The 19646-nt window shown below is 38.8% G+C and overlaps 1 protein-coding gene and 2 long non-coding RNA genes across 4 annotated transcripts in view; 2 read left to right on the forward strand and 1 right to left on the reverse strand.

The window, feature by feature from the left end:
• The window catches only part of LOC309487745, a 167030-nt gene extending 148834 nt beyond the window's left edge, over positions 1-18196 (forward strand). Inside the window, exons 2-5 of one of the 2 annotated variants that reach the window (XR_014201913.1) lie at positions 16325-17185; positions 17697-17759; positions 17863-17928; positions 18091-18196. This is a non-coding gene — a long non-coding RNA (uncharacterized lncRNA). Of the gene's footprint in view, positions 1-16020; positions 17186-17696; positions 17760-17862; positions 17929-18090 lie in introns of those variants that run through there. The other variant, XR_014201914.1, reaches the window with a different exon arrangement.
• Positions 1-19646, reverse strand: part of LOC309487746 — a 169919-nt gene that overhangs the window by 74841 nt on the left and 75432 nt on the right. The window lies entirely within an intron of this gene.
• On the forward strand, positions 4334-8359 carry LOC309487455 (cilia- and flagella- associated protein 210-like). Its single transcript, XM_082155116.1, has 3 exons — positions 4334-4819; positions 7543-7698; positions 7775-8359. The coding sequence occupies exons 1-3, from the start codon at positions 4793-4795 to the stop codon at positions 7991-7993; spliced, it is 402 nt and encodes a 133-aa protein (XP_082011242.1). The 5' UTR covers positions 4334-4792; the 3' UTR covers positions 7994-8359.

The raw sequence follows: 19646 nt of genomic DNA on the forward strand, positions 1-19646 counted from the left end.
AAATACACAAATGGGTAGCTTTAGGGGTGGGGTGGGGTTGGGTTACATGTTCAAACGTGTCTAAATCGTGTAATCAAATTATGCTGGCGGATTAAACTGAGAATCACAACCCAACATTTCAAAAATTATGATTTTTATAAATAATGGAATTATGACCCCAAAATATAATTTAATAATGACGATATAACATTCCCATGTATGACGCCAAAGGTTCTCATTGTAAGTTCCCTGTCCCTAGGGGTCCCTTTAGCGTCTTAATTGTGACGCGAACGGCACTGGACCACGCTTCAGTTTCTGACGCCTCGGGAGTAAGAATGGCTTGACACTAAAGTTCAAAAGTTTGGGGTCGTACGATTTTGTTTTTGAAAGAAATCTCTTCAATAAATGCTCACCAAGACTGCATTTATTTGATAAAAAAATACAGTAAAACAATAATATTGTGAAATAATATTAACATTTAAAAATAACTTTTCTATTTTAATTTCTTTTAAAATTGAATTTATTCCTGTGATCAAAGCTGCATTTTCAGCATCATTACTCCAGTCTTCAGTGTCACATGATCCTTCACAAATCATTCTAATATGATGATTTGATGATCAAGGAACATTTATGATTATTATCAGTGTTGAAAACAGTTTTGCTGATGAGTATTTTTGTGTAAAGTGCTTTAACAGTTTAAACAGTTGTTCTTTTTTTCCAGGATTCATTGTTAAATAGACCCCAGACCAAACGATAGTAAATGTGGTCAATAAGAATTTTCTTTTGAGAAATTCATATTTTTATTCAGCAAGGAGGATGCATTAAATTGACCATTACTTAGAGTAAAGATTTCTGTTTCGAACAAATGCTGTTTTTTTGTGTGTTTTTTACTTTGTTCATCAAAGAATCCTGGAAATAAAACAGCACCATAACTGTTTTCAACACTGATAATAATCATAAATGTTTCTTGAGCATCAACTCATCATAATAGAACGATTTCTGAAGGATCATGTGACACTGGAGACTGGAGTAATGATGCTGAATATTCAGCTTTGATCACAGGAATAAATTACACTTTACAATATATTCACACAGAAAACAGCTATTTTAATATTATTTCACAATTTTATTGTTTTTACTGTATTTTTAATCAAATACGTGCAGTCTTGGTGAGCATTTATTGAAGAGGCTTCTTTCAAAACATACAAAATTACAGCAACACCAAACTTTTGAATATTAGTGTATGTTTGAGGCTTTACTTAAAAGATGTTCTCCGACAGGAGATCCGCTCCGCTTTAGTTTTTAAATGCGACTCGACTGTTAAAACACGTCACAGTCACGCAGCATTTACAAACATAAACAACTAGAATTAGAACATTACATGAATAAAAATCTCATTAATATTAAATCATGAATTTAAAACTCATTTTGTAGTTCTATGACCCGTTCATACAGTAGGTACTCAACCAGAATAATACTTTTACCACCAAGAGGCGCTACAATCACAGACTTTGAAAAGTCTTAGTTTATTCTCTCTATTGCGTAATCTGAAGCGGTTCGTTGAGAACTGGTAGCAGATCAATTCAAGTGAAACATTGCAGTTAAACAAATTCATAATCCCAAAACTGAAATTACAGTACAAATTTAAAACTGAAACAAATGTAGGCTTTATCGTCAAACTGGTAACACCCTCAAACAAGAGTGAGCTTGGAAACCCCTTGTAAATCTTTAGCAACCCCAAGTGGGGGTCGTGAACCCCAGGTCGGAAAACACCCTGTGCCCGCCCGACATGCCCGTGCGTTGATCAGTCCCTGCTTGTTGGACATTTACAATAAATACGAGACAAGCTTTGTTGTCATCCTTTCAAAACTGCTGAAAATCACACCATTTTAAGTAGGGCTGGACCGAATACCATTTTTTGAGCTTCGAAGCTTCGGTAGTAATGAACATCGAATATTCGAAGCTTCGGAGAGAGGGGTCTGAACATATTCTTCTCTCTAATAAGAGCAGGAATCTCTATGTGTCGGTATGTCCGTTTGCATTTTGATTATTTCGAGAACCGTTCATTCAATCGACTTCACAAGGGAGTGCAGCGTCGCATTTGGTGCAATATAGATGGACACGCGAGACGCGACACATACAGAACAGCACGAGCGGGAAGCGGCGCGCCTCACGCGGGCAGGGCTTATGCTCCGAGAACGGACACTGCACTAGTGATATAAAACACAAACAGGTCTGTTAAATTAAGCAATACTTTTAAGGTAGTCTAATATTTTTCTGACTAACAAATTACTGACACAGTAAAGGGTAGATTTTAAATAAAGAAAAACGAAATTTAAATAAAGAAAAACGAAATTTAAATAAAGAAAAAAACGAAATTTAAATAAAGAAAAACGAAATTTAAATAAAGAAAAAACGAAATTTAAATAAAGAAAAACGAAATTTAAATAAAGAAAAACAAAATTTAAATAAAGAAAAAACGAAATTAAGTTAAATTAAAAACAAGATTAATTTAGATTGATAATAACGGGTAAAAAGGCTAATACATTTTGTTTCTATTATTCTATTTTCCACAATGTCAAAGCAACTCAGCTTAACCCAAAACACAAGCTCAGGCATGCACTTCGGTCCATAAAAACGCCGCTGTTCTGCGCTCTTCTATTTCTAGCATGCACGCGTTTTCCGCGTGGCTCGAGCCGCGCCTGAGACGCGTGTCTCACGCAGGCAGTGTGCAAACTCCAACCTGTTAACATGGGAGCCGAAATAAAAACGGACACGCCACGCAGCCAGTGTGTCGCCGGCCTTATTTAAACGCGAATGAGAACCGTTTCGCGGGGGATCCCAGGTGTGAAAAAACAAACAAAAAAAAACGAATATTCGAATGTCAAATTTTCACATCGAATACCAACCCACCGAACGAATAATCGAATATTCGAATATTCGGGTCCAGCCCTAATTTAAAGATGAGTGATGATTATATCTCCCTTATTGCAATACTCAAATGTTCTTTAAGATATTTTGAGATAAAAACACATCTTCTTTTATGTGCGTGCATTTAAATGTCATTTACTCATGGAATAGTAATATAGATCTTAGTATTATTTTAAGTGATGTATCATTTTCTTTAAACAACTATTAAAGATCATTCTCTGGTTTCTCCGGCTCTCTGCACTGGCGTCTGCACAAACTCGCTCGATCAGAAATCCAACATGGCGGCCATATGCAGCTAGCCCATTTCTCTAGTGTTCTTGGAACATGAACTAGTGAATCATTGAGCTGTAATCTGTGCTAATAAAACACATGTTTCTAATCAATATTTGTTGTTTACAGAAAAACAGGCAAAAGGGAAGAACATCTTCAGGAGAGGATTGAAGGCTGTCACACAGTCCATCCAAACCCTCAAAACGTCTTGGTTACGTATGTAATCCTCGTTCCCTGAAGGAGGGAATGGAGACGTAGTCGACTGATCGGGATCACGCTTAGGGAGTCTGTCATCATTGGTGTGCAAGCTTTGCATCCACGCTCCGCCCTGCAGCGCGGGTATAAATACGGAAGTGGATGCACGCACCACTTGTCTTTCTCTTCGGAGCCGATCGGTCTTCATGACGGTGTCTCTGAAGAGTGTTGATTCATTCAACGAGTGAGTGTGTCGGTGCTTCTTCTGGAAGTCTCTCCCGGAGCTGGTGGTTCTACAGCCTGAGTGCAGCGGTGGTCGCAAGCCTTCTGACCTCTCAACTGCTGTCAACAGCACTCCTGTTTGTGTTTGAGGATCTCTTATTCCGGTATGGAGATGGATTCGGTCCAACACATCTCCTGAGAAGAGCATGCTTTGGTCGGTGCCGTTAAGAAGTGAGAAAGGGTCCCACTGAAACCTTTCAGAGGCTCCTGGGGCGTATGGCAGACGCAGCCGCGATAGAACGGCTTCCTCCACATGAAGACCGCTTCAGCACTGGCTTCACGGCCGAGTCCCGAGGTGGCCGTGGCCGAGCGGCACGCTCCGAGTGACAATCACCCTGGCCTGCCGCCAAACCCTCAGCCCATGATCAGACCTTTTGTTCCTCCGGGCCAGCCGCCCCTAGAACAAGTGTCCACCAACACCAGCTGAGGGGCCAGCTGGTGTTGGTGGACACTTGTTCTAGGGGCGGCTGGCCCGGAGTAACAAAAGGTCTGATCATGGGCTGAGGGTTTGGCGGCAGGCCAGGGTGATTGTCACTCGGATTGCCACCTCGGGACTCGGCCGTGAAGCCAGTGCTGAAGCGGTCTTCATGTGGAGGAAGCCGTTCTATCGCGGCTGCGTCTGCCATACGCCCCAGGAGCCTCTGAAAGGTTTCAGTGGGACCCTTTCTCACTTCTTAACGGCACCGACCAAAGCATGCTCTTCTCAGGAGATGTGTTGGACCGAATCCATCTCCATACCGGAATAAGAGATCCTCAAACACAAACAGGAGTGCTGTTGACAGCAGTTGAGAGGTCAGAAGGCTTGCGACCACCGCTGCACTCAGGCTGTAGAACCACCAGCTCCGGGAGAGACTTCCAGAAGAAGCACCGACACACTCACTCGTTGAATGAATCAACACTCTTCAGAGACACCGTCATGAAGACCGATCGGCTCCGAAGAGAAAGACAAGTGGTGCGTGCATCCACTTCCGTATTTATACCCGCGCTGCAGGGCGGAGCGTGGATGCAAAGCTCGCACACCAATGATGACAGACTCCCTAAGCGTGATCCCGAGCCAAAGTGTGTCCTCTTGTGGCTGAGCAGGAATCACAGGTTCATCCAGACACATCCAGCGTAGAGCCGCCAGCCGGCACAGATGCGCTCGAGTCCGAGCCGACAGATGGTGAGTCTCCAGTTATTACCACCCTGATTCATGGCCATTTCAGCCTGGGGCCGGTTTCACAAAGCTATTTTAGACCGGTCTATAGTGTTAGACAAGTCTAAAATGTGCTCATAGACTAGTCTAATGCAAGTTAGACTGTTTCACAAAAATAAAGACTGACTTAATTTAGACCAAAAAAATTAGACACCTTACCCCCAGGCTAACTTACCCCCAGGCACCTTATCCCCAGGCACCTTACCCCCAGGCACCTTACCCCCAGGCTAACTTACCCCCAGACACCTTACCCCCAGGCTAACTTAGGTCTAAGACTCTATGTTACCTTGGCAACCAGCAGTAATAATCAGTTACATTACAAACAGCCAAAAGAAAAGGGAAAATGGCTCATAATTTAAACATTTCTTCTTGTTACTACATTCTCTGCTAAATTTCCCAAGTAAAATGTCCTTGTAACTGTTATACTCCTCCAACAAACACATATGTTCCGCTGGGGTAAACTGCACTGAGCGGCTGAATATGCTTACTCGATCCGAAAAGTGTCTTATTTTACCCAGAATGCATTGCAGTGTAGTCCTACTTAAGATAGTCAGAGTCTTAAGTGCTTTGTGCAACGGTCTGATTTAGATGTCTATCTGAAGTCTGACTATCTACTATATCTAAGTCATAGTCAAAGTCTATCTGTGTGAAACCGGCCCCTGATGTTTCTGGTGTTAGTCTTCATTTTTCCTTCTCTACTGCTGTTGGCTCCTCTAATATGCAGTAAAAAAAATTGTTTTAAACACCATTTAAAAACATATATATATATATATATATATATATGTTTATGTAGTGAAGTCTGATGTTTGAGAAACATCACTAACTTTCTGAATTCAATTCAATGAGCACGCCCATAGACGTTGAAATTTTGGTTTATATATATATATATATATATATATATAATACACACACACACACACTTTTATAATATGAATATTACTATTATAATAAAATAATTTTAATTATTACATGTTTATTTTAACTTCTTCAGGGTTGGGCCATTTTCTAGGCTTGAAAGTAAATAAAAGAAAGAGCAATTCTGCCTTTCCCACTGATGTAAAATTGCTGGGTAGCTGCTAAACTGTAACATTAGCTGCTACTCACTCACAGCTTCTTGTTATTAGCCAGCAAATAACTAGTACAACCACATCTACAAAGATTGTAATTTGGACAAAAGATTAGCTGTCATAAAATTGTTATTGGTGTCAGTAAAACCTATGTAATTGAACAGCTCGATTGTGGTCTCAGCCTTGATAACGTTACTGCATGTGTAGCTCTCTTATTCACCATAGCTGCCAACTCACCCATTCACCGTGAGACTCGCGCGACTGACACCTTCCACACGCTCTCACACACATCCATTTTATCACGCACAGAGAAATCGCGAAGCAAAGAGGACACTGATACCGACAGACTAGACAGAGCAGTTACTTATATAAAAAAATCTCAGCTCTCAGATTCTGTCAATTTTAATACGAAAGTCAAACAATAAATACCATTTTGTAAATGTGACGTGACAGATCCCTAGCAACACGTGACCCGATCATCTCTACTAGCTAATAGTAAAAAAAACACGAACACTGTTGAAAGATACAGTACAACTTACCAAAATGTATATCCCTCATACATAATATCGATCAATCAGTGTTTTTCATCCGCGTGAAGAGGTCAGTAACAGCTGGAGAACAATTATGTCACATTTACCTCAGGAAAGCCATTTAATGGCCATAATATAGGCTATAGCACGTTAGTTGGCTAGAAAAAAGAGTGGCTAGAGTATTTTGCTAAATATGTGTACTATATTACATATTTATTATATTTTTACTTGTATCATTAAATAAAGTTGTTATTATAATAAAAAAAACGCATTATATTTAATTTGAGTTATTTTTAACCTTAAATAATACCACCAGCTGACAGGGCTCTCTGTGTGTTCACAGCATTAGCTGAGGTTTGTTTTTTCTTGAGAAAAATGAACAGTTACAGTATCTTAAATGCTTGTTAATGTTAATCATTAAAATACAGCTGTTTATTGTTAGTTCATGTTAGCTCAGGTCTATTAAATATTAACAGACTAACAACTGTTGATTTAAAAAATGTATTAATAAAATGAACTTTAACTAAGATCAATAAATGTTTTAGAATTATTTTTCATTGTTAGTTCCTGTTAACCGTCGTACTTAACTAATGGTGAACTTACTATACGACTGTCACATGTAGTTCCACACGCTCGAGTCAGAGATAAACTAAGAGTGCTTTAATCACCAATGGGAACATGCAGGAGACACAGGATCATTACACTCAGACTATACTGGCACACGGGAGAACGGGAACAGAACTAAAACACAAACTACACCTAAAAAGAACATACACAATACAAACAAATGTTACCATTATTTATTCTTTTGAGCATGTGCAGATACTTTTATTTATTTATTTATATAGCCTTGTTTATACTTTTCGCTGTCTAATTTTCTTTTTGTGTCTGTGCCTCTATTATAATATTAAGTTACGATTTGGTATAATGTTAAATTATAATTTGAATGTCATCTTGATGTGATATTTTAGTTTTTCTTCATTTAAAAAAAAACTAAACAAAAAAAACAATACCTGTGTCTCTGAGGGTTAATATGAGACTTGATGTGTACAGTAACAAAGTACAACAAACAAATCTGATTTCATCCTTACAGGGACAATGGCGTAAAAAGCTAGAGGCGATGGCCGAGGAGAAGAGGAAACAGCTGGACCTGGAAGAAGCGGAATACCGGGCCCAGACACGAGAGGAGGCCATCGAGAGAGCACAAACCCAGCAGTTCTTCCAGACCGACAGAGTGAAAGGCTTCCATGTGTGTGTCTTACGGTATTAGATCACAAATCTTCTTCTGTGGTGAAGTGTTAGTAAACGATCCTCTTGTTTTATAGAGCGCTCTGATGCTGGCGGAGTCTCAGGTCGAGCTGAAGCGCATGAAGCTGAACGCCAGCAGAGCCGCAGACAGAGAGTTCTTGGCTGAAAGGTCTCGCAGAGAAGAGCAGGCGGTCCAGCGGGATCAGCAGAACTTCCAGCGGAGGAGACGAGAACACCTGGCCGTCTCCGAGAGGTGGAGACGTGAAACTCACCGAGTGGTCAGGGGTGTTCACTGATATGCTCACACAAAAATCGCTGCAAAAGATTCTTTCCAACAGGTGTTTTACCATTCGTTGTAAAACTGTGGACCTATTTTTCCAAACGCCTCACACCCGTACATTCTTCCGTTGAGAGCTTGAATAATAGACACTCCAGCCCAGTTTCCGGCGGCGGAGTAATACCGTACCTCACAGCACATCCAATACAAGTCAATGGAGATGGACAAAAACTATGATAAAACCTGTTGGAAAGCATCTTTTGCAGCGGTTTTTGTGTGAGCATATCAGTGAACACCCCTGACCACTCGGTGAGTTTCATGTCTTTGTAAACGAAAGTTTAATGCGCTTTAGGAAGGATTGTTCCAGTGCACATATGCAGCCATTCTGGAGGGGGAGGGGGAGGGGGAGGGGGAGGGGGGGAAGCGAAAGAAACCTACAATTCTCGGGACAGCAGCATGTGTCCAAATTTTAATCTTAACCGTTCTATTTCATCAGAAATAATCTGTAAACAGGGCTTTAAGTGTAAAATACCGAACTTGTCCTTTAAGAGAGCAGCCAGAAAAATAGAGCGCAACTGGAAGAAAACAAAACTAGACATATTTCGCGTTTCATGGAAATAGAGCCTGATTGCATACAGAGAGGCCTTAAAAGCTGCTAGATCTGCTTATTTTTCAACCCTATTACAAGAAAATAAACAAAATCCTAGGTATTTATTTGAAACAGTGGCTAAACTAATGAAAAATAAAGCTTCAAGCCCAGAAGTTTCCAAGCAGCACAGCAGTAATGACTTTATGAACTTCTTCACTTATAAGATTGATCATATCAGGGAGAAAATTATAACATCGTATCGCATCAGGCAGTGCATTGTAGTCTCCCTAAGGAAAAATTTGATTCATTCATTGCTATAGAAGAGGAAGAATTCGTTAAATTCATTAAATCATCTAAATCGACAACATGTATGTTAGACCCTATACCGACTAAGCTACTGAAAGAGATGCTTCTTAATATCATTAATTCATCTTTGTCATTAGGATACGTTCCAAAAACCTTTAAGCTGGTTATGATTAAACCGCTTGTTAAAAAAACACAACTTGATCCTACAGAATTAGTCAATTACAGGCCGATCTCGAATCTACCTGTCAAAGATACTAGAACAGGCGGTATCCTCACAACTATGTTAGTCCATGAGCCAGGGCCCCAAATTTGGTCCATCGGTATCATCTGGGGGGACAAAGTCTCATAGTGATTTTTGGCAAGGTATACACCCCTAGTACTAGAACAATCACGATAGCAGTGCAGGGGTGGTAGCGAAATCACTTTTTTCAGCTAAAATAAATTCCGTTTTTGAAATCTGATGTATATCTGGTTTAGGCTCATGCCAGGGATATTGTCAATATTCTATAATATGGTGCTTGGTATCGTTGGAAAGGGGACCTTTTAGGCTTTCATTTAAGCCCAGTACTGAATCTGTCTGACAAACACAGAGGTCACATGACTTCTTTAAACCAGAAATAACACACATTTTTTCACAATTTCCGCCTAAACTGTATGCTTTCTTTTATCCCTGTGGCATGAAAGAACACCAGGGACACAAAACTCAACAACTTCAATACTCAAGGCACTCTGATGACTCAGAAAATGTATAATATACCCATACTATTTATTTGTGAGAGCCTTAAATTAGACTTGTGCAGCCAGCATGAGTCTTCAAACTAGAATAGAGCCAATAGAATGGACAAATAGAATACCCTATTAGTCCAGGGCCAAATGGCCTATTTATTCATGTACAGTTGTAATAAAAAGTAATTGTTTCAATAGTGTTGTCAACATAACACTTGTAAGTGGTTTAACAAAATGTTTCTATCATGTATTTTGATATTCACCCACTTTCAGTTAGGATGTCAGAAAGTGGCTCATGCACAGTTCATATGGATTTTTGGGCTCCAATAGTCCATATTGGACCCAAGAAACATATTTCTGGCCAAAGAGTCCTCGATCTTAGGCTTTCTATACATACTCATATACTCCTTCTGATGCTTCATAAGCCATATAGTCTGAACATTAACGCACAGACCACGGACGGCGCGCTGCGTGGAACTGTTGGTTCAGTTGACTGGTTATAACAACACTACCAACTATGCCATCTTCAATCAACTTCCATTGAGTTCCAGGGGTATTAAATGTAAGTACAAAATACTTTTTCTCTTGTGAATTGGTGGGGAATAGTAGCAGTAGCTAATGTAAGCTTGGTGTTTTTAGCAGGCTAGCTATCTTGCAGGTTAAACAGTGTAACAGTAACTGCTACAGTGCAGTCAGGGCTCTCAAGTGTCACGTGACAGTCATTCATATCGGTCTTTTGTCACGCCCGCTCGCCACACATTGTATTTCTCACGCGGAAAAACTATTTATAATATATTTAATATGCCGCAGCGCCCAAAATGTCTCTGGCCGCGCCAGTCTCATTATGGAACCGGCAGGAATCAATCGCTGTAAAAATAGAGAGATGAGCAGAGCAACTGAACCAACAATCTTTTCACAAAACTGACAAAACCTTGTCAAACTGTCAAAATCCATCAACATTCCGTGCATGAGCATATTTGGGTCCAATATGGACTTCTGTATGGCTGATGTAACATCAGAAAGAGTCAATGAGTATTTATGGAAAGGTCAAGTTTCAAGTACTCCTTGGTCAGAAAAAAATTCAGTATGTCAAATATGGACTTTTGTCAGGATGATATAACATCCGAATATATCAATCTGAATGTATAGTGTAATTCTTTTAGGGCTCTTTGGCCAGAAATATGTTCAGTAGGTCAAAAGGGGACCTCTGAATAGCTGATTTATCATCAGAAAGAGTCGATAACTTTATATCGTTTTAAAACTTTTGAGGACCCTTTGACCAGAAATAAGTTCAAAAGGTCAGATATGGACATCTATATGGTTTATGAAGCATCAGAAGGAGTCTATGAGTATGTATAGAAAGCCCAAGATCGAGGACTCTTTGGCTAGAAATATGTATCTTGGGTCAAGAAAAAAATTCAGTGTGCACCACCACATTGCACACCAGAGCTAACTCCTTCCCATGTTCATTAAAGAGATAACATGTTGCATTGCATTGCACAAACGATCTAATGTTGTGCACTGAGGTTATGCACTTCTTGCATTTACATGATCATTTACTTATTCTGATGTTTTATCAGCCAGACAGCAGTCCATATTTGACCAAAATGTGCAATGCAATGCAACATGTTATCTCTTTAAAGGGATAGTTCACTTTGAAATGTAAGTTTGGTATGTTTTAGCTTACCTCAAGGGCATCCAAGATGTAGGTGTCTTTTTTTCCGCAGTAGTTTCAATTTTGATATTTTTAGGTCAAACCATTCTTGTCTGTCAGTCATATAATGCAGGTCGATGGTCATTATCTTAAAGAGCATGCACAGAGTCCAAATTAAACAATTCCCCGTCGTTTTGTTTTAATTTGGACTCTGTGCATGCTCTTTAAGATAATGACCATCGACCTGCATTATGACTGACAGACAAGAACGGTTTGACCTAAAAATATCAAAATTGAAACTACTGCGGAAAAAAAGACACCTACAAGGATGCCCTTGAGGTAAGCTAAAACATACCAAAATTACATTTCAAAGTGAACTATCCCTTTAAAGAGATAACATGTTGCATTGCATTGCACATTTTGGTCAAATATGGACTGCTGTCTGGCTGATAAAACATCAGAATAAGTAAATGATCATGTAAATGCAAGAAGTGCATAACCTCAGTGCACAACATTAGATCGTTTGTGCAATGCAATGCAACATGTTATCTCTTTAATGAACATGGGAAGGAGTTAGCTCTGGTGTGCAATGTGGTGGTGCACACTGAATTTATTTCTTGACCCAAGATACATATTTCTAGCCAAAGAGTCCTCGATCTTGGGCTTTCTATACATACTCATATACTCCTTCTGATGCTTCATAAACCATATAGATGTCCATATCTGACCTTTTGAACTTATTTCTGGTCAAAGGGTCCTCAAAAGTTTTAAAACAATATAAAGTTATCGACTCTTTCTGATGATAAATCAGCTATTCAGAGGTCCCCTTTTGACCTACTGAACATATTTCTGGCCAAAGAGCCCTAAAAGAATTACACTATACATTCAGATTGATATATTCGGATGTTATATCATCCTGACAAAAGTCCATATTTGACATACTGAATTTTTTTCTGACCAAGGAGTACTTGAAACTTGACCTTTCCATAAATACTCATTGACTCTTTCTGATGTTACATCAGCCATACAGAAGTCCATATTGGACCCAAATATGCTCATGCACGGAATGTTGATGGATTTTGACAGTTTGACAAGGTTTTGTCAGTTTTGTGAAAAGATTGTTGGTTCAGTTGCTCTGCTCATCTCTCTATTTTTACAGCGATTGATTCCTGCCGGTTCCATAATGAGACTGGCGCGGCCAGAGACATTTTGGGCGCTGCGGCATATTAAATATATTGTAAATAGTTTTTCCGCGTGAGAAATACAATGTGTGGCGAGCGGGCGTGACAAAAGACCGATATGAATGACTGTCACGTGACACTTGAGAGCCCTGACTGCACTGTAGCAGTTACTGTTACACTGTTTAACCTGCAAGATAGCTAGCCTGCTAAAAACACCAAGCTTACATTAGCTACTGCTACTATTCCCCACCAATTCACAAGAGAAAAAGTATTTTGTACTTACATTTAATACCCCTGGAACTCAATGGAAGTTGATTGAAGATGGCATAGTTGGTAGTGTTGTTATAACCAGTCAACTGAACCAACAGTTCCACGCAGCGCGCCGTCCGTGGTCTGTGCGTTAATGTTCAGACTATATGGCTTATGAAGCATCAGAAGGAGTATATGAGTATGTATAGAAAGCCTAAGATCGAGGACTCTTTGGCCAGAAATATGTTTCTTGGGTCCAATATGGACTATTGGAGCCCAAAAATCCATATGAACTGTGCATGAGCCACTTTCTGACATCCTAACTGAAAGTGGGTGAATATCAAAATACATGATAGAAACATTTTGTTAAACCCACTTACAAGTGTTATGTTGACAACACTATTGAAACAATTACTTTTTATTACAACTGTACATGAATAAATAGGCCATTTGGCCCTGGACTAATAGGGTATTCTATTTGTCCATTCTATTGGCTCTATTCTATTTTGAAGACTTGTGCTGGCTGCACAAGTCTAATTTAAGGCTCTCACAAATAAATAGTATGGGTATATTATACATTTTCTGAGTCATCGGAGTGCCTTGAGTATTGAAGTTGTTGAGTTTTGTGTCCCTGGTGTTCTTTCATGCCACAGGGATAAAAGAAAGCATACAGTTTAGGCGGAAATTGTGAAAAAATGTGTGTTATTTCTGGTTTAAAGAAGTCATGTGACCTCTGTGTTTGTCAGACAGATTCAGTACTGGGCTTAAATGAAAGCCTAAAAGGTCCCCTTTCCAACGATACCAAGCACCATATTATAGAATATTGACAATATCCCTGGCATGAGCCTAAACCAGATATACATCAGATTTCAAAAACGGAATTTATTTTAGCTGAAAAAAGTGATTTCGCTACCACCCCTGCACTGCTATCGTGATTGTTCTAGTACTAGGGGTGTATACCTTGCCAAAAATCACTATGAGACTTTGTCCCCCCAGATGATACCGATGGACCAAATTTGGGGCCCTGGCTCATGGACTAACATAGTTGTGAGGATACCGCCTGTTCTAGTATCTTTGACAGGTAGATTCGAGATCGGCCTGTAATTGACTAATTCTGTAGGATCAAGTTGCGTTTTTTTAACAAGCGGTTTAATCATAACCAGCTTAAAGGTTTTTGGAACGTATCCTAATGACAAAGATGAATTAATGATATTAAGAAGCATCTCTTTCAGTAGCTTAGTCGGTATAGGGTCTAACATACATGTTGTCGATTTAGATGATTTAATGAATTTAACGAATTCTTCCTCTTCTATAGCAATGAATGAATCAAATTTTTCCTTAGGGAGACTACAATGCACTGCCTGATGCGATACGATGTTATAATTTTCTCCCTGATATGATCAATCTTATAAGTGAAGAAGTTCATAAAGTCATTACTGCTGTGCTGCTTGGAAACTTCTGGGCTTGAAGCTTTATTTTTCATTAGTTTAGCCACTGTTTCAAATAAATACCTAGGATTTTGTTTATTTTCTTGTAATAGGGTTGAAAAATAAGCAGATCTAGCAGCTTTTAAGGCCTCTCTGTATGCAATCAGGCTCTATTTCCATGAAACGCGAAATATGTCTAGTTTTGTTTTCTTCCAGTTGCACTCTATTTTTCTGGCTGCTCTCTTAAAGGACAAGTTCGGTATTTTACACTTAAAGCCCTGTTTACAGATTATTTCTGATGAAATAGAACGGTTAAGATTAAAATTTGAACACATGCTGCTGTCCCGAGAATTGTAGGTTTCTTTCGCTTCCCCCCCCACCTCCAGAATGGCTGCATATGTGCACTGGAACAATCCTTCCTAAAGCGCATTAAACTTTCGTTTACAAAGACGTGAAACTCTTTGAAAAGTCATGTGACCTCTGTGTTTGTCAGACAGATTCAGTACTGGGCTTAAATGAAAGCCTAAAAGGTCCCCTTTCCAACGATACCAAGCACCATATTATAGAATATTGACAATATCCCTGGCATGAGCCTAAACCAGATATACACCAGATTTCAAAAACGGAATTTATTTTAGGGGGTTAGTAACTTCATGAGCTGAAAAAAGTGATTTCGCTACCACCCCTGCACTGCTATCATGATCTTTCTAGTACTAGGGGTGTATACCTTGCCAAAAAACAACGATAGCATTTGCCCCCCCGATGATACCGATCAACCCCCCTGCCTCATGGACTATGTTGCTTTTTAGAAAGAAATGATATCTGCAAGGATTTTCAGTCTGGATTTAGACCGTACCATAGTACTGAGACTGCTCTCATTAGAGTCACACATGATTTGCTCTTATCATCCGATCGTGGTTGTATCTCGCTATTAGTGTTACTCGATCTTAGTGCTGCATTTGACCTCATTGACCACAATATTCTTTTAAATAGACTCGAAATTTATGTTGGCATTAGTGGAATTGCACTAGCATGGTTTAAATCATACTTATCTGACCGTTATCAGTTTGTAGCAGTAAATGAAGAGATGTCTCATCAATCACAAGTTCAGTATGGTGTACCACAAGGCTCAGTACTAGGACCGTTGCTGTTCACTCTGTACATGCTACCCTTAGGAGATATCATTAGGAAGCATGGCATTAGTTTTCACTGTTATGCTGATGATACTCAGCTGTATATTTCTTCACGCCCTGACGAAACTTAGCAATTCACAAAATTAATGGAATGTATAGCTGATATAAAAAATTGGATGACTCGTAATTTCCTACTACTAAATTCTGAAAAAACAGAGATTCTAATTATTGGACAAAAAACGTCCTCACGTAATAACCCAGAATACTGTCTAACACTTGATGGCTGCTCTGTTAAAGGGATAGTTCACTTTGAAATGTAATTTTGGTATGTTTTAGCTTACCTCAAGGGCATCCAAGATGTAGGTGTCTTTTTTTCCGCAGTAGTTTCAATTTTGATATTTTTAGGTCAAACCGTTCTTGTCTGTCAGTCATATAATGCAGGTCTATGGTCACTGTCTCAAAGAGCATGCACAGAGTCCAAATTAAACAATTCCCCATCGTAAGTACACATTGATGGCCTAAGACACGAAACGAGCGGTTTGTGTGAGAAAACGAACAGTATTTATATAGTTTTTACCACTTATACACAGCCACGTCCAAGTGATCTGATCTGACGTGTACGCAGACTGGTGCATAGATACACACTAGATGTCGCCTTGTCTACAGCAGTTCATTGGAACGAATGTCTTTAAGGCGACATCTAGTGTATATATCTATGCACCAGTCTGCGTACACGTCAGATCAGATCACTTGGAAATGTCTGTGTATAAGTGGTAAAAACGATATAAATACTGTTCGTTTTCTCACACAAACCGCTCGTTTCGTGTCTTAGGCCATCAATGTGTACTTACGATGGGGAATTGTTTAATTTGGACGATGGGGAATTGTTTTAATTTGGACTCTGTGCATGCTCTTTGAGACAGTGACCATAGACCTGCATTATATGACTGACAGACAAGAACGGTTTGACCTAAAAATATCAAAATTGAAACTACTGCGGAAAAAAAGACACCTACATCTTGGATGCCCTTGAGGTAAGCTAAAACATACCAAAAATTAATTTCAAAGTGAACTATCCCTTTAAGTCTTCGTCGTCGGTTAGGAACCTGGGTGTGCTCTTTGATACCAATCTTTCATTTGAAAGTCACGTGTCTAGTATCTGTAAAACCGCATTTTTCCATCTTGAAAATATATCTAAATTACGTCATATGCTCTCATTGACAAATGTAGAACAGTTAGATCATGCGTTCATGACCAAACAAACTACAGCTGGTCCAAAACGCAGCAGCTCGAGTTCTTACCAGAACCAGGAAGTATGACCATATTAGCCCGGTTCTGTCAACACTGGCTCCCTATTAAACATCGTGTACATTTTTAAATATTGCTGATTACTTACAAAGCACTAAATGGTTTAGCTCCGCAGTGCTTGAGCGAGCTCTTAACGCATTATAGTCCTTCACGTCTATTGCGATCTCAAAATTCCGGCCAGTTGATAATACCTAGAATATCTAAATCGACTGCTGGCGGTAGATCCTTCTTCTATTTAGCACCAAAACTTTGGAACAGTCTTCCTAACATTGTCCGGGAAGCAGACACACTCTGTCAGTTCAAAGCTAGACTAAAGACACATCTCTTTGACCTACAGTAGCATACACATAACACATTATAGACTAGATAGATCAGGTCAGCCAGAACTGGGAACACTTCCCATAAATCCTGATGTATTCGTTACATCATAAGAAGAATGGCGTCTACGCTAATATTAGTCTCTCTGTTTATCCCGAGGTTTACCGCAGTCCGTCGGATCCAGGCCGTATCCAGATCTGATGAAGGACCTGCGCCTGGACACACACACACACACACACACTCCAGATCTGATGAAGGACCTGCGCCTACCCAACCAAACACACTCATTTAAGATGGACCACATGGACACCAATCAGACTGTGAGTACCGATATTCAATTAAGTTTTATTTTATAATGTTTAAACGAAGCAAAGTTTATATAGCCAAAGTGAGAGCTGCTAACTATCAATTAATAATTAATTCCCACAAATTTAGAATTCATGCGCTAGTTTTATTAATTACTACGACGTTCTTAATCCGTGGCCATGATTTAATGAATCCTTGTTGAGTTTTGATGACTATAATAAGTAAATCTAGCCAGCACATTAATTAAACTTAAAAAGATGTGTGTAAGATGTACCTGTAGCTTACTGTATTAGTGTGAAACTTGCTTAATACTCATTGTTTTACCATATTAGTTAAGTATAAAATGTATACTTAAGTATGAAGTGCAGTTCATCTGTGGTGTTCTTTGTCCAGAGGAATGCTGAACCATGTGATGTGATGTGTGTCCTGCTCCTGCATGCTAGCGTACTCGTGTATGGACACATGTGTACTGGCTTGCTGTTCAGTAGTGGTGTAATAGTATATTTATATTAACCCTTTCCATAGGCCATCATGTGTGCCCTGGCTGTCCTCCGGGATCTTCCTCTCTGGGCCGGATCATCATTACAGGTCAGAGCAGATTATATATTATTTCGGCACAGTGCCCAGTGCACCTTTTGTTACTGATATTTATGTGAGCACAACCGTGATTGTTCTCTGATGAATATTTTAGTGAAGTGGAAGAATTTAACAGAAAAATTTACAAACAATTGAGGAAAGAAGTGAGACCATTCAGTTGGTGGGTATTGCTCTTATATAGTTTGGAATTAGACATCAGTAACATGAATATTCTGTTCGGCTTTCTCTCTACAACTGCAACAGTGCACAAGTGTTACATCAGAGATTTATATTTCAGTTGAACATGTTAAACAAATGTCTCTTATTTAATTCTCTCTCTCAGAGTTGAAGCCCTTCTGTCTGTGCAGCGACGGATGAAAAGGAGGTCTTTTTGGTGTTGCTGTTATTGCAAAAATGACATATAAATAAATATACATTTTTGAATCATTCTTGAGTCTAGTCTTGCCTCTCTACAACCTTTACAATATCTGGCTGTAATTTAGTGACTGCATATGCTAATTCCATCTTTACTTTACCTGATAATGAGCTAATTAGTTCAACTTAAGGAGGTTAATCAATATACAGTATAATTCAAGAAGCTAAGACTTACTCCACTTTTCAGTTGTTTAAAGATTGATATACATTTTTCATTTATATTTTGTGTAAATTAATTTGTTTAAATTTAAAATTGTGACTCACTTTGTGTACACACTTTGTAATTAACCTCTGATGCATTTTGAATCAAAAATCACATTTATAAAAAAAATACTCCTGAGTTTAAATATCTTGATACTATGTACAAAGTAACTAAACCACTGGGTCTAGAACTGCAGCCGCCATAACATCCAATTCGGTAGGTCTGGTCCTGGAACTGGGGTTCTGAAACCATACATAATAAAGGGTTAGGGTTAGGCAAAGAGTATAGAAGCCCAAGAGGCGAAACTCAATAGAACGCTCCATAGCAACAGTTGCCCCCATGACGTGACGGCGCGGCCGCCATTATGGACTGAAAAATAGTCAATGGCACTGAAAAACTTACCATAACAAAAACTTAACATAACTTAATATCTAAATATGAAAACAATTTAAAATACATTAATGAGGATGACCGACGTTAAATGACAGAAAATGTTACGTTTATGTGTTGGTTATGCATGGCCTAATTACCCTTAGGAAAATAGTATTTTGGGACAAAATATTACTATAGAAGGACTATAAGACTACTATAGAATTACTATAGCGGCTCGTATTCCTATAAGATTACTATAATATTTTGTCCCAAAATACTATAAGATTCCTATAGTACTTTTTCGTAAGGGTATGTCCCCACCGAATCGGCTTCATTAGCCTACCACTTACGGTTTGCAAAGATACAATTATAAAATTACTGCAAACCTTTAATCTATCAATATTTATGTTCTATTATGCATTTTCCTTGTTATATGAATAACAGAAATTCATGAAATAATATATAGGCAGACACACAGTAATAAGATATTTATTCAAATGTTGATTTTGAAATTAGTGAACATCACCATATATATGATTTGGAAAAATAAATAAATAAGTAAATAAATAAATAAATAAAATTATAAATGAACATTTCTAAAGACATTTAATCTTTTACATAGAATATCACAAAAATATTAACAACTTGTTTTTTCAACATCTTCAGTGAAAGTGCACACAGTGAACGTTTCAATGGCAAGAAACAATCTATGAATGTCCTATTACAGGCGGAAAGGTACAAAAAAGATGTGCAATCTAGGAAGTGCACACATGAACTATAAACAGTACTAAAATGGAAGTGGTGCCATAAGATCTCAGTAATTAATCAGACACCACCATCTATTGTGTGTGCATTTGTGTATGAGACGTTTTTTTGTATTTTTTTCTTTT

Source organism: Leuciscus leuciscus (assembly GCF_965113295.1).
Source record: "Leuciscus leuciscus genome assembly, chromosome: 23".
Classification (NCBI taxonomy): Eukaryota; Metazoa; Chordata; class Actinopteri; order Cypriniformes; family Leuciscidae; genus Leuciscus; species Leuciscus leuciscus.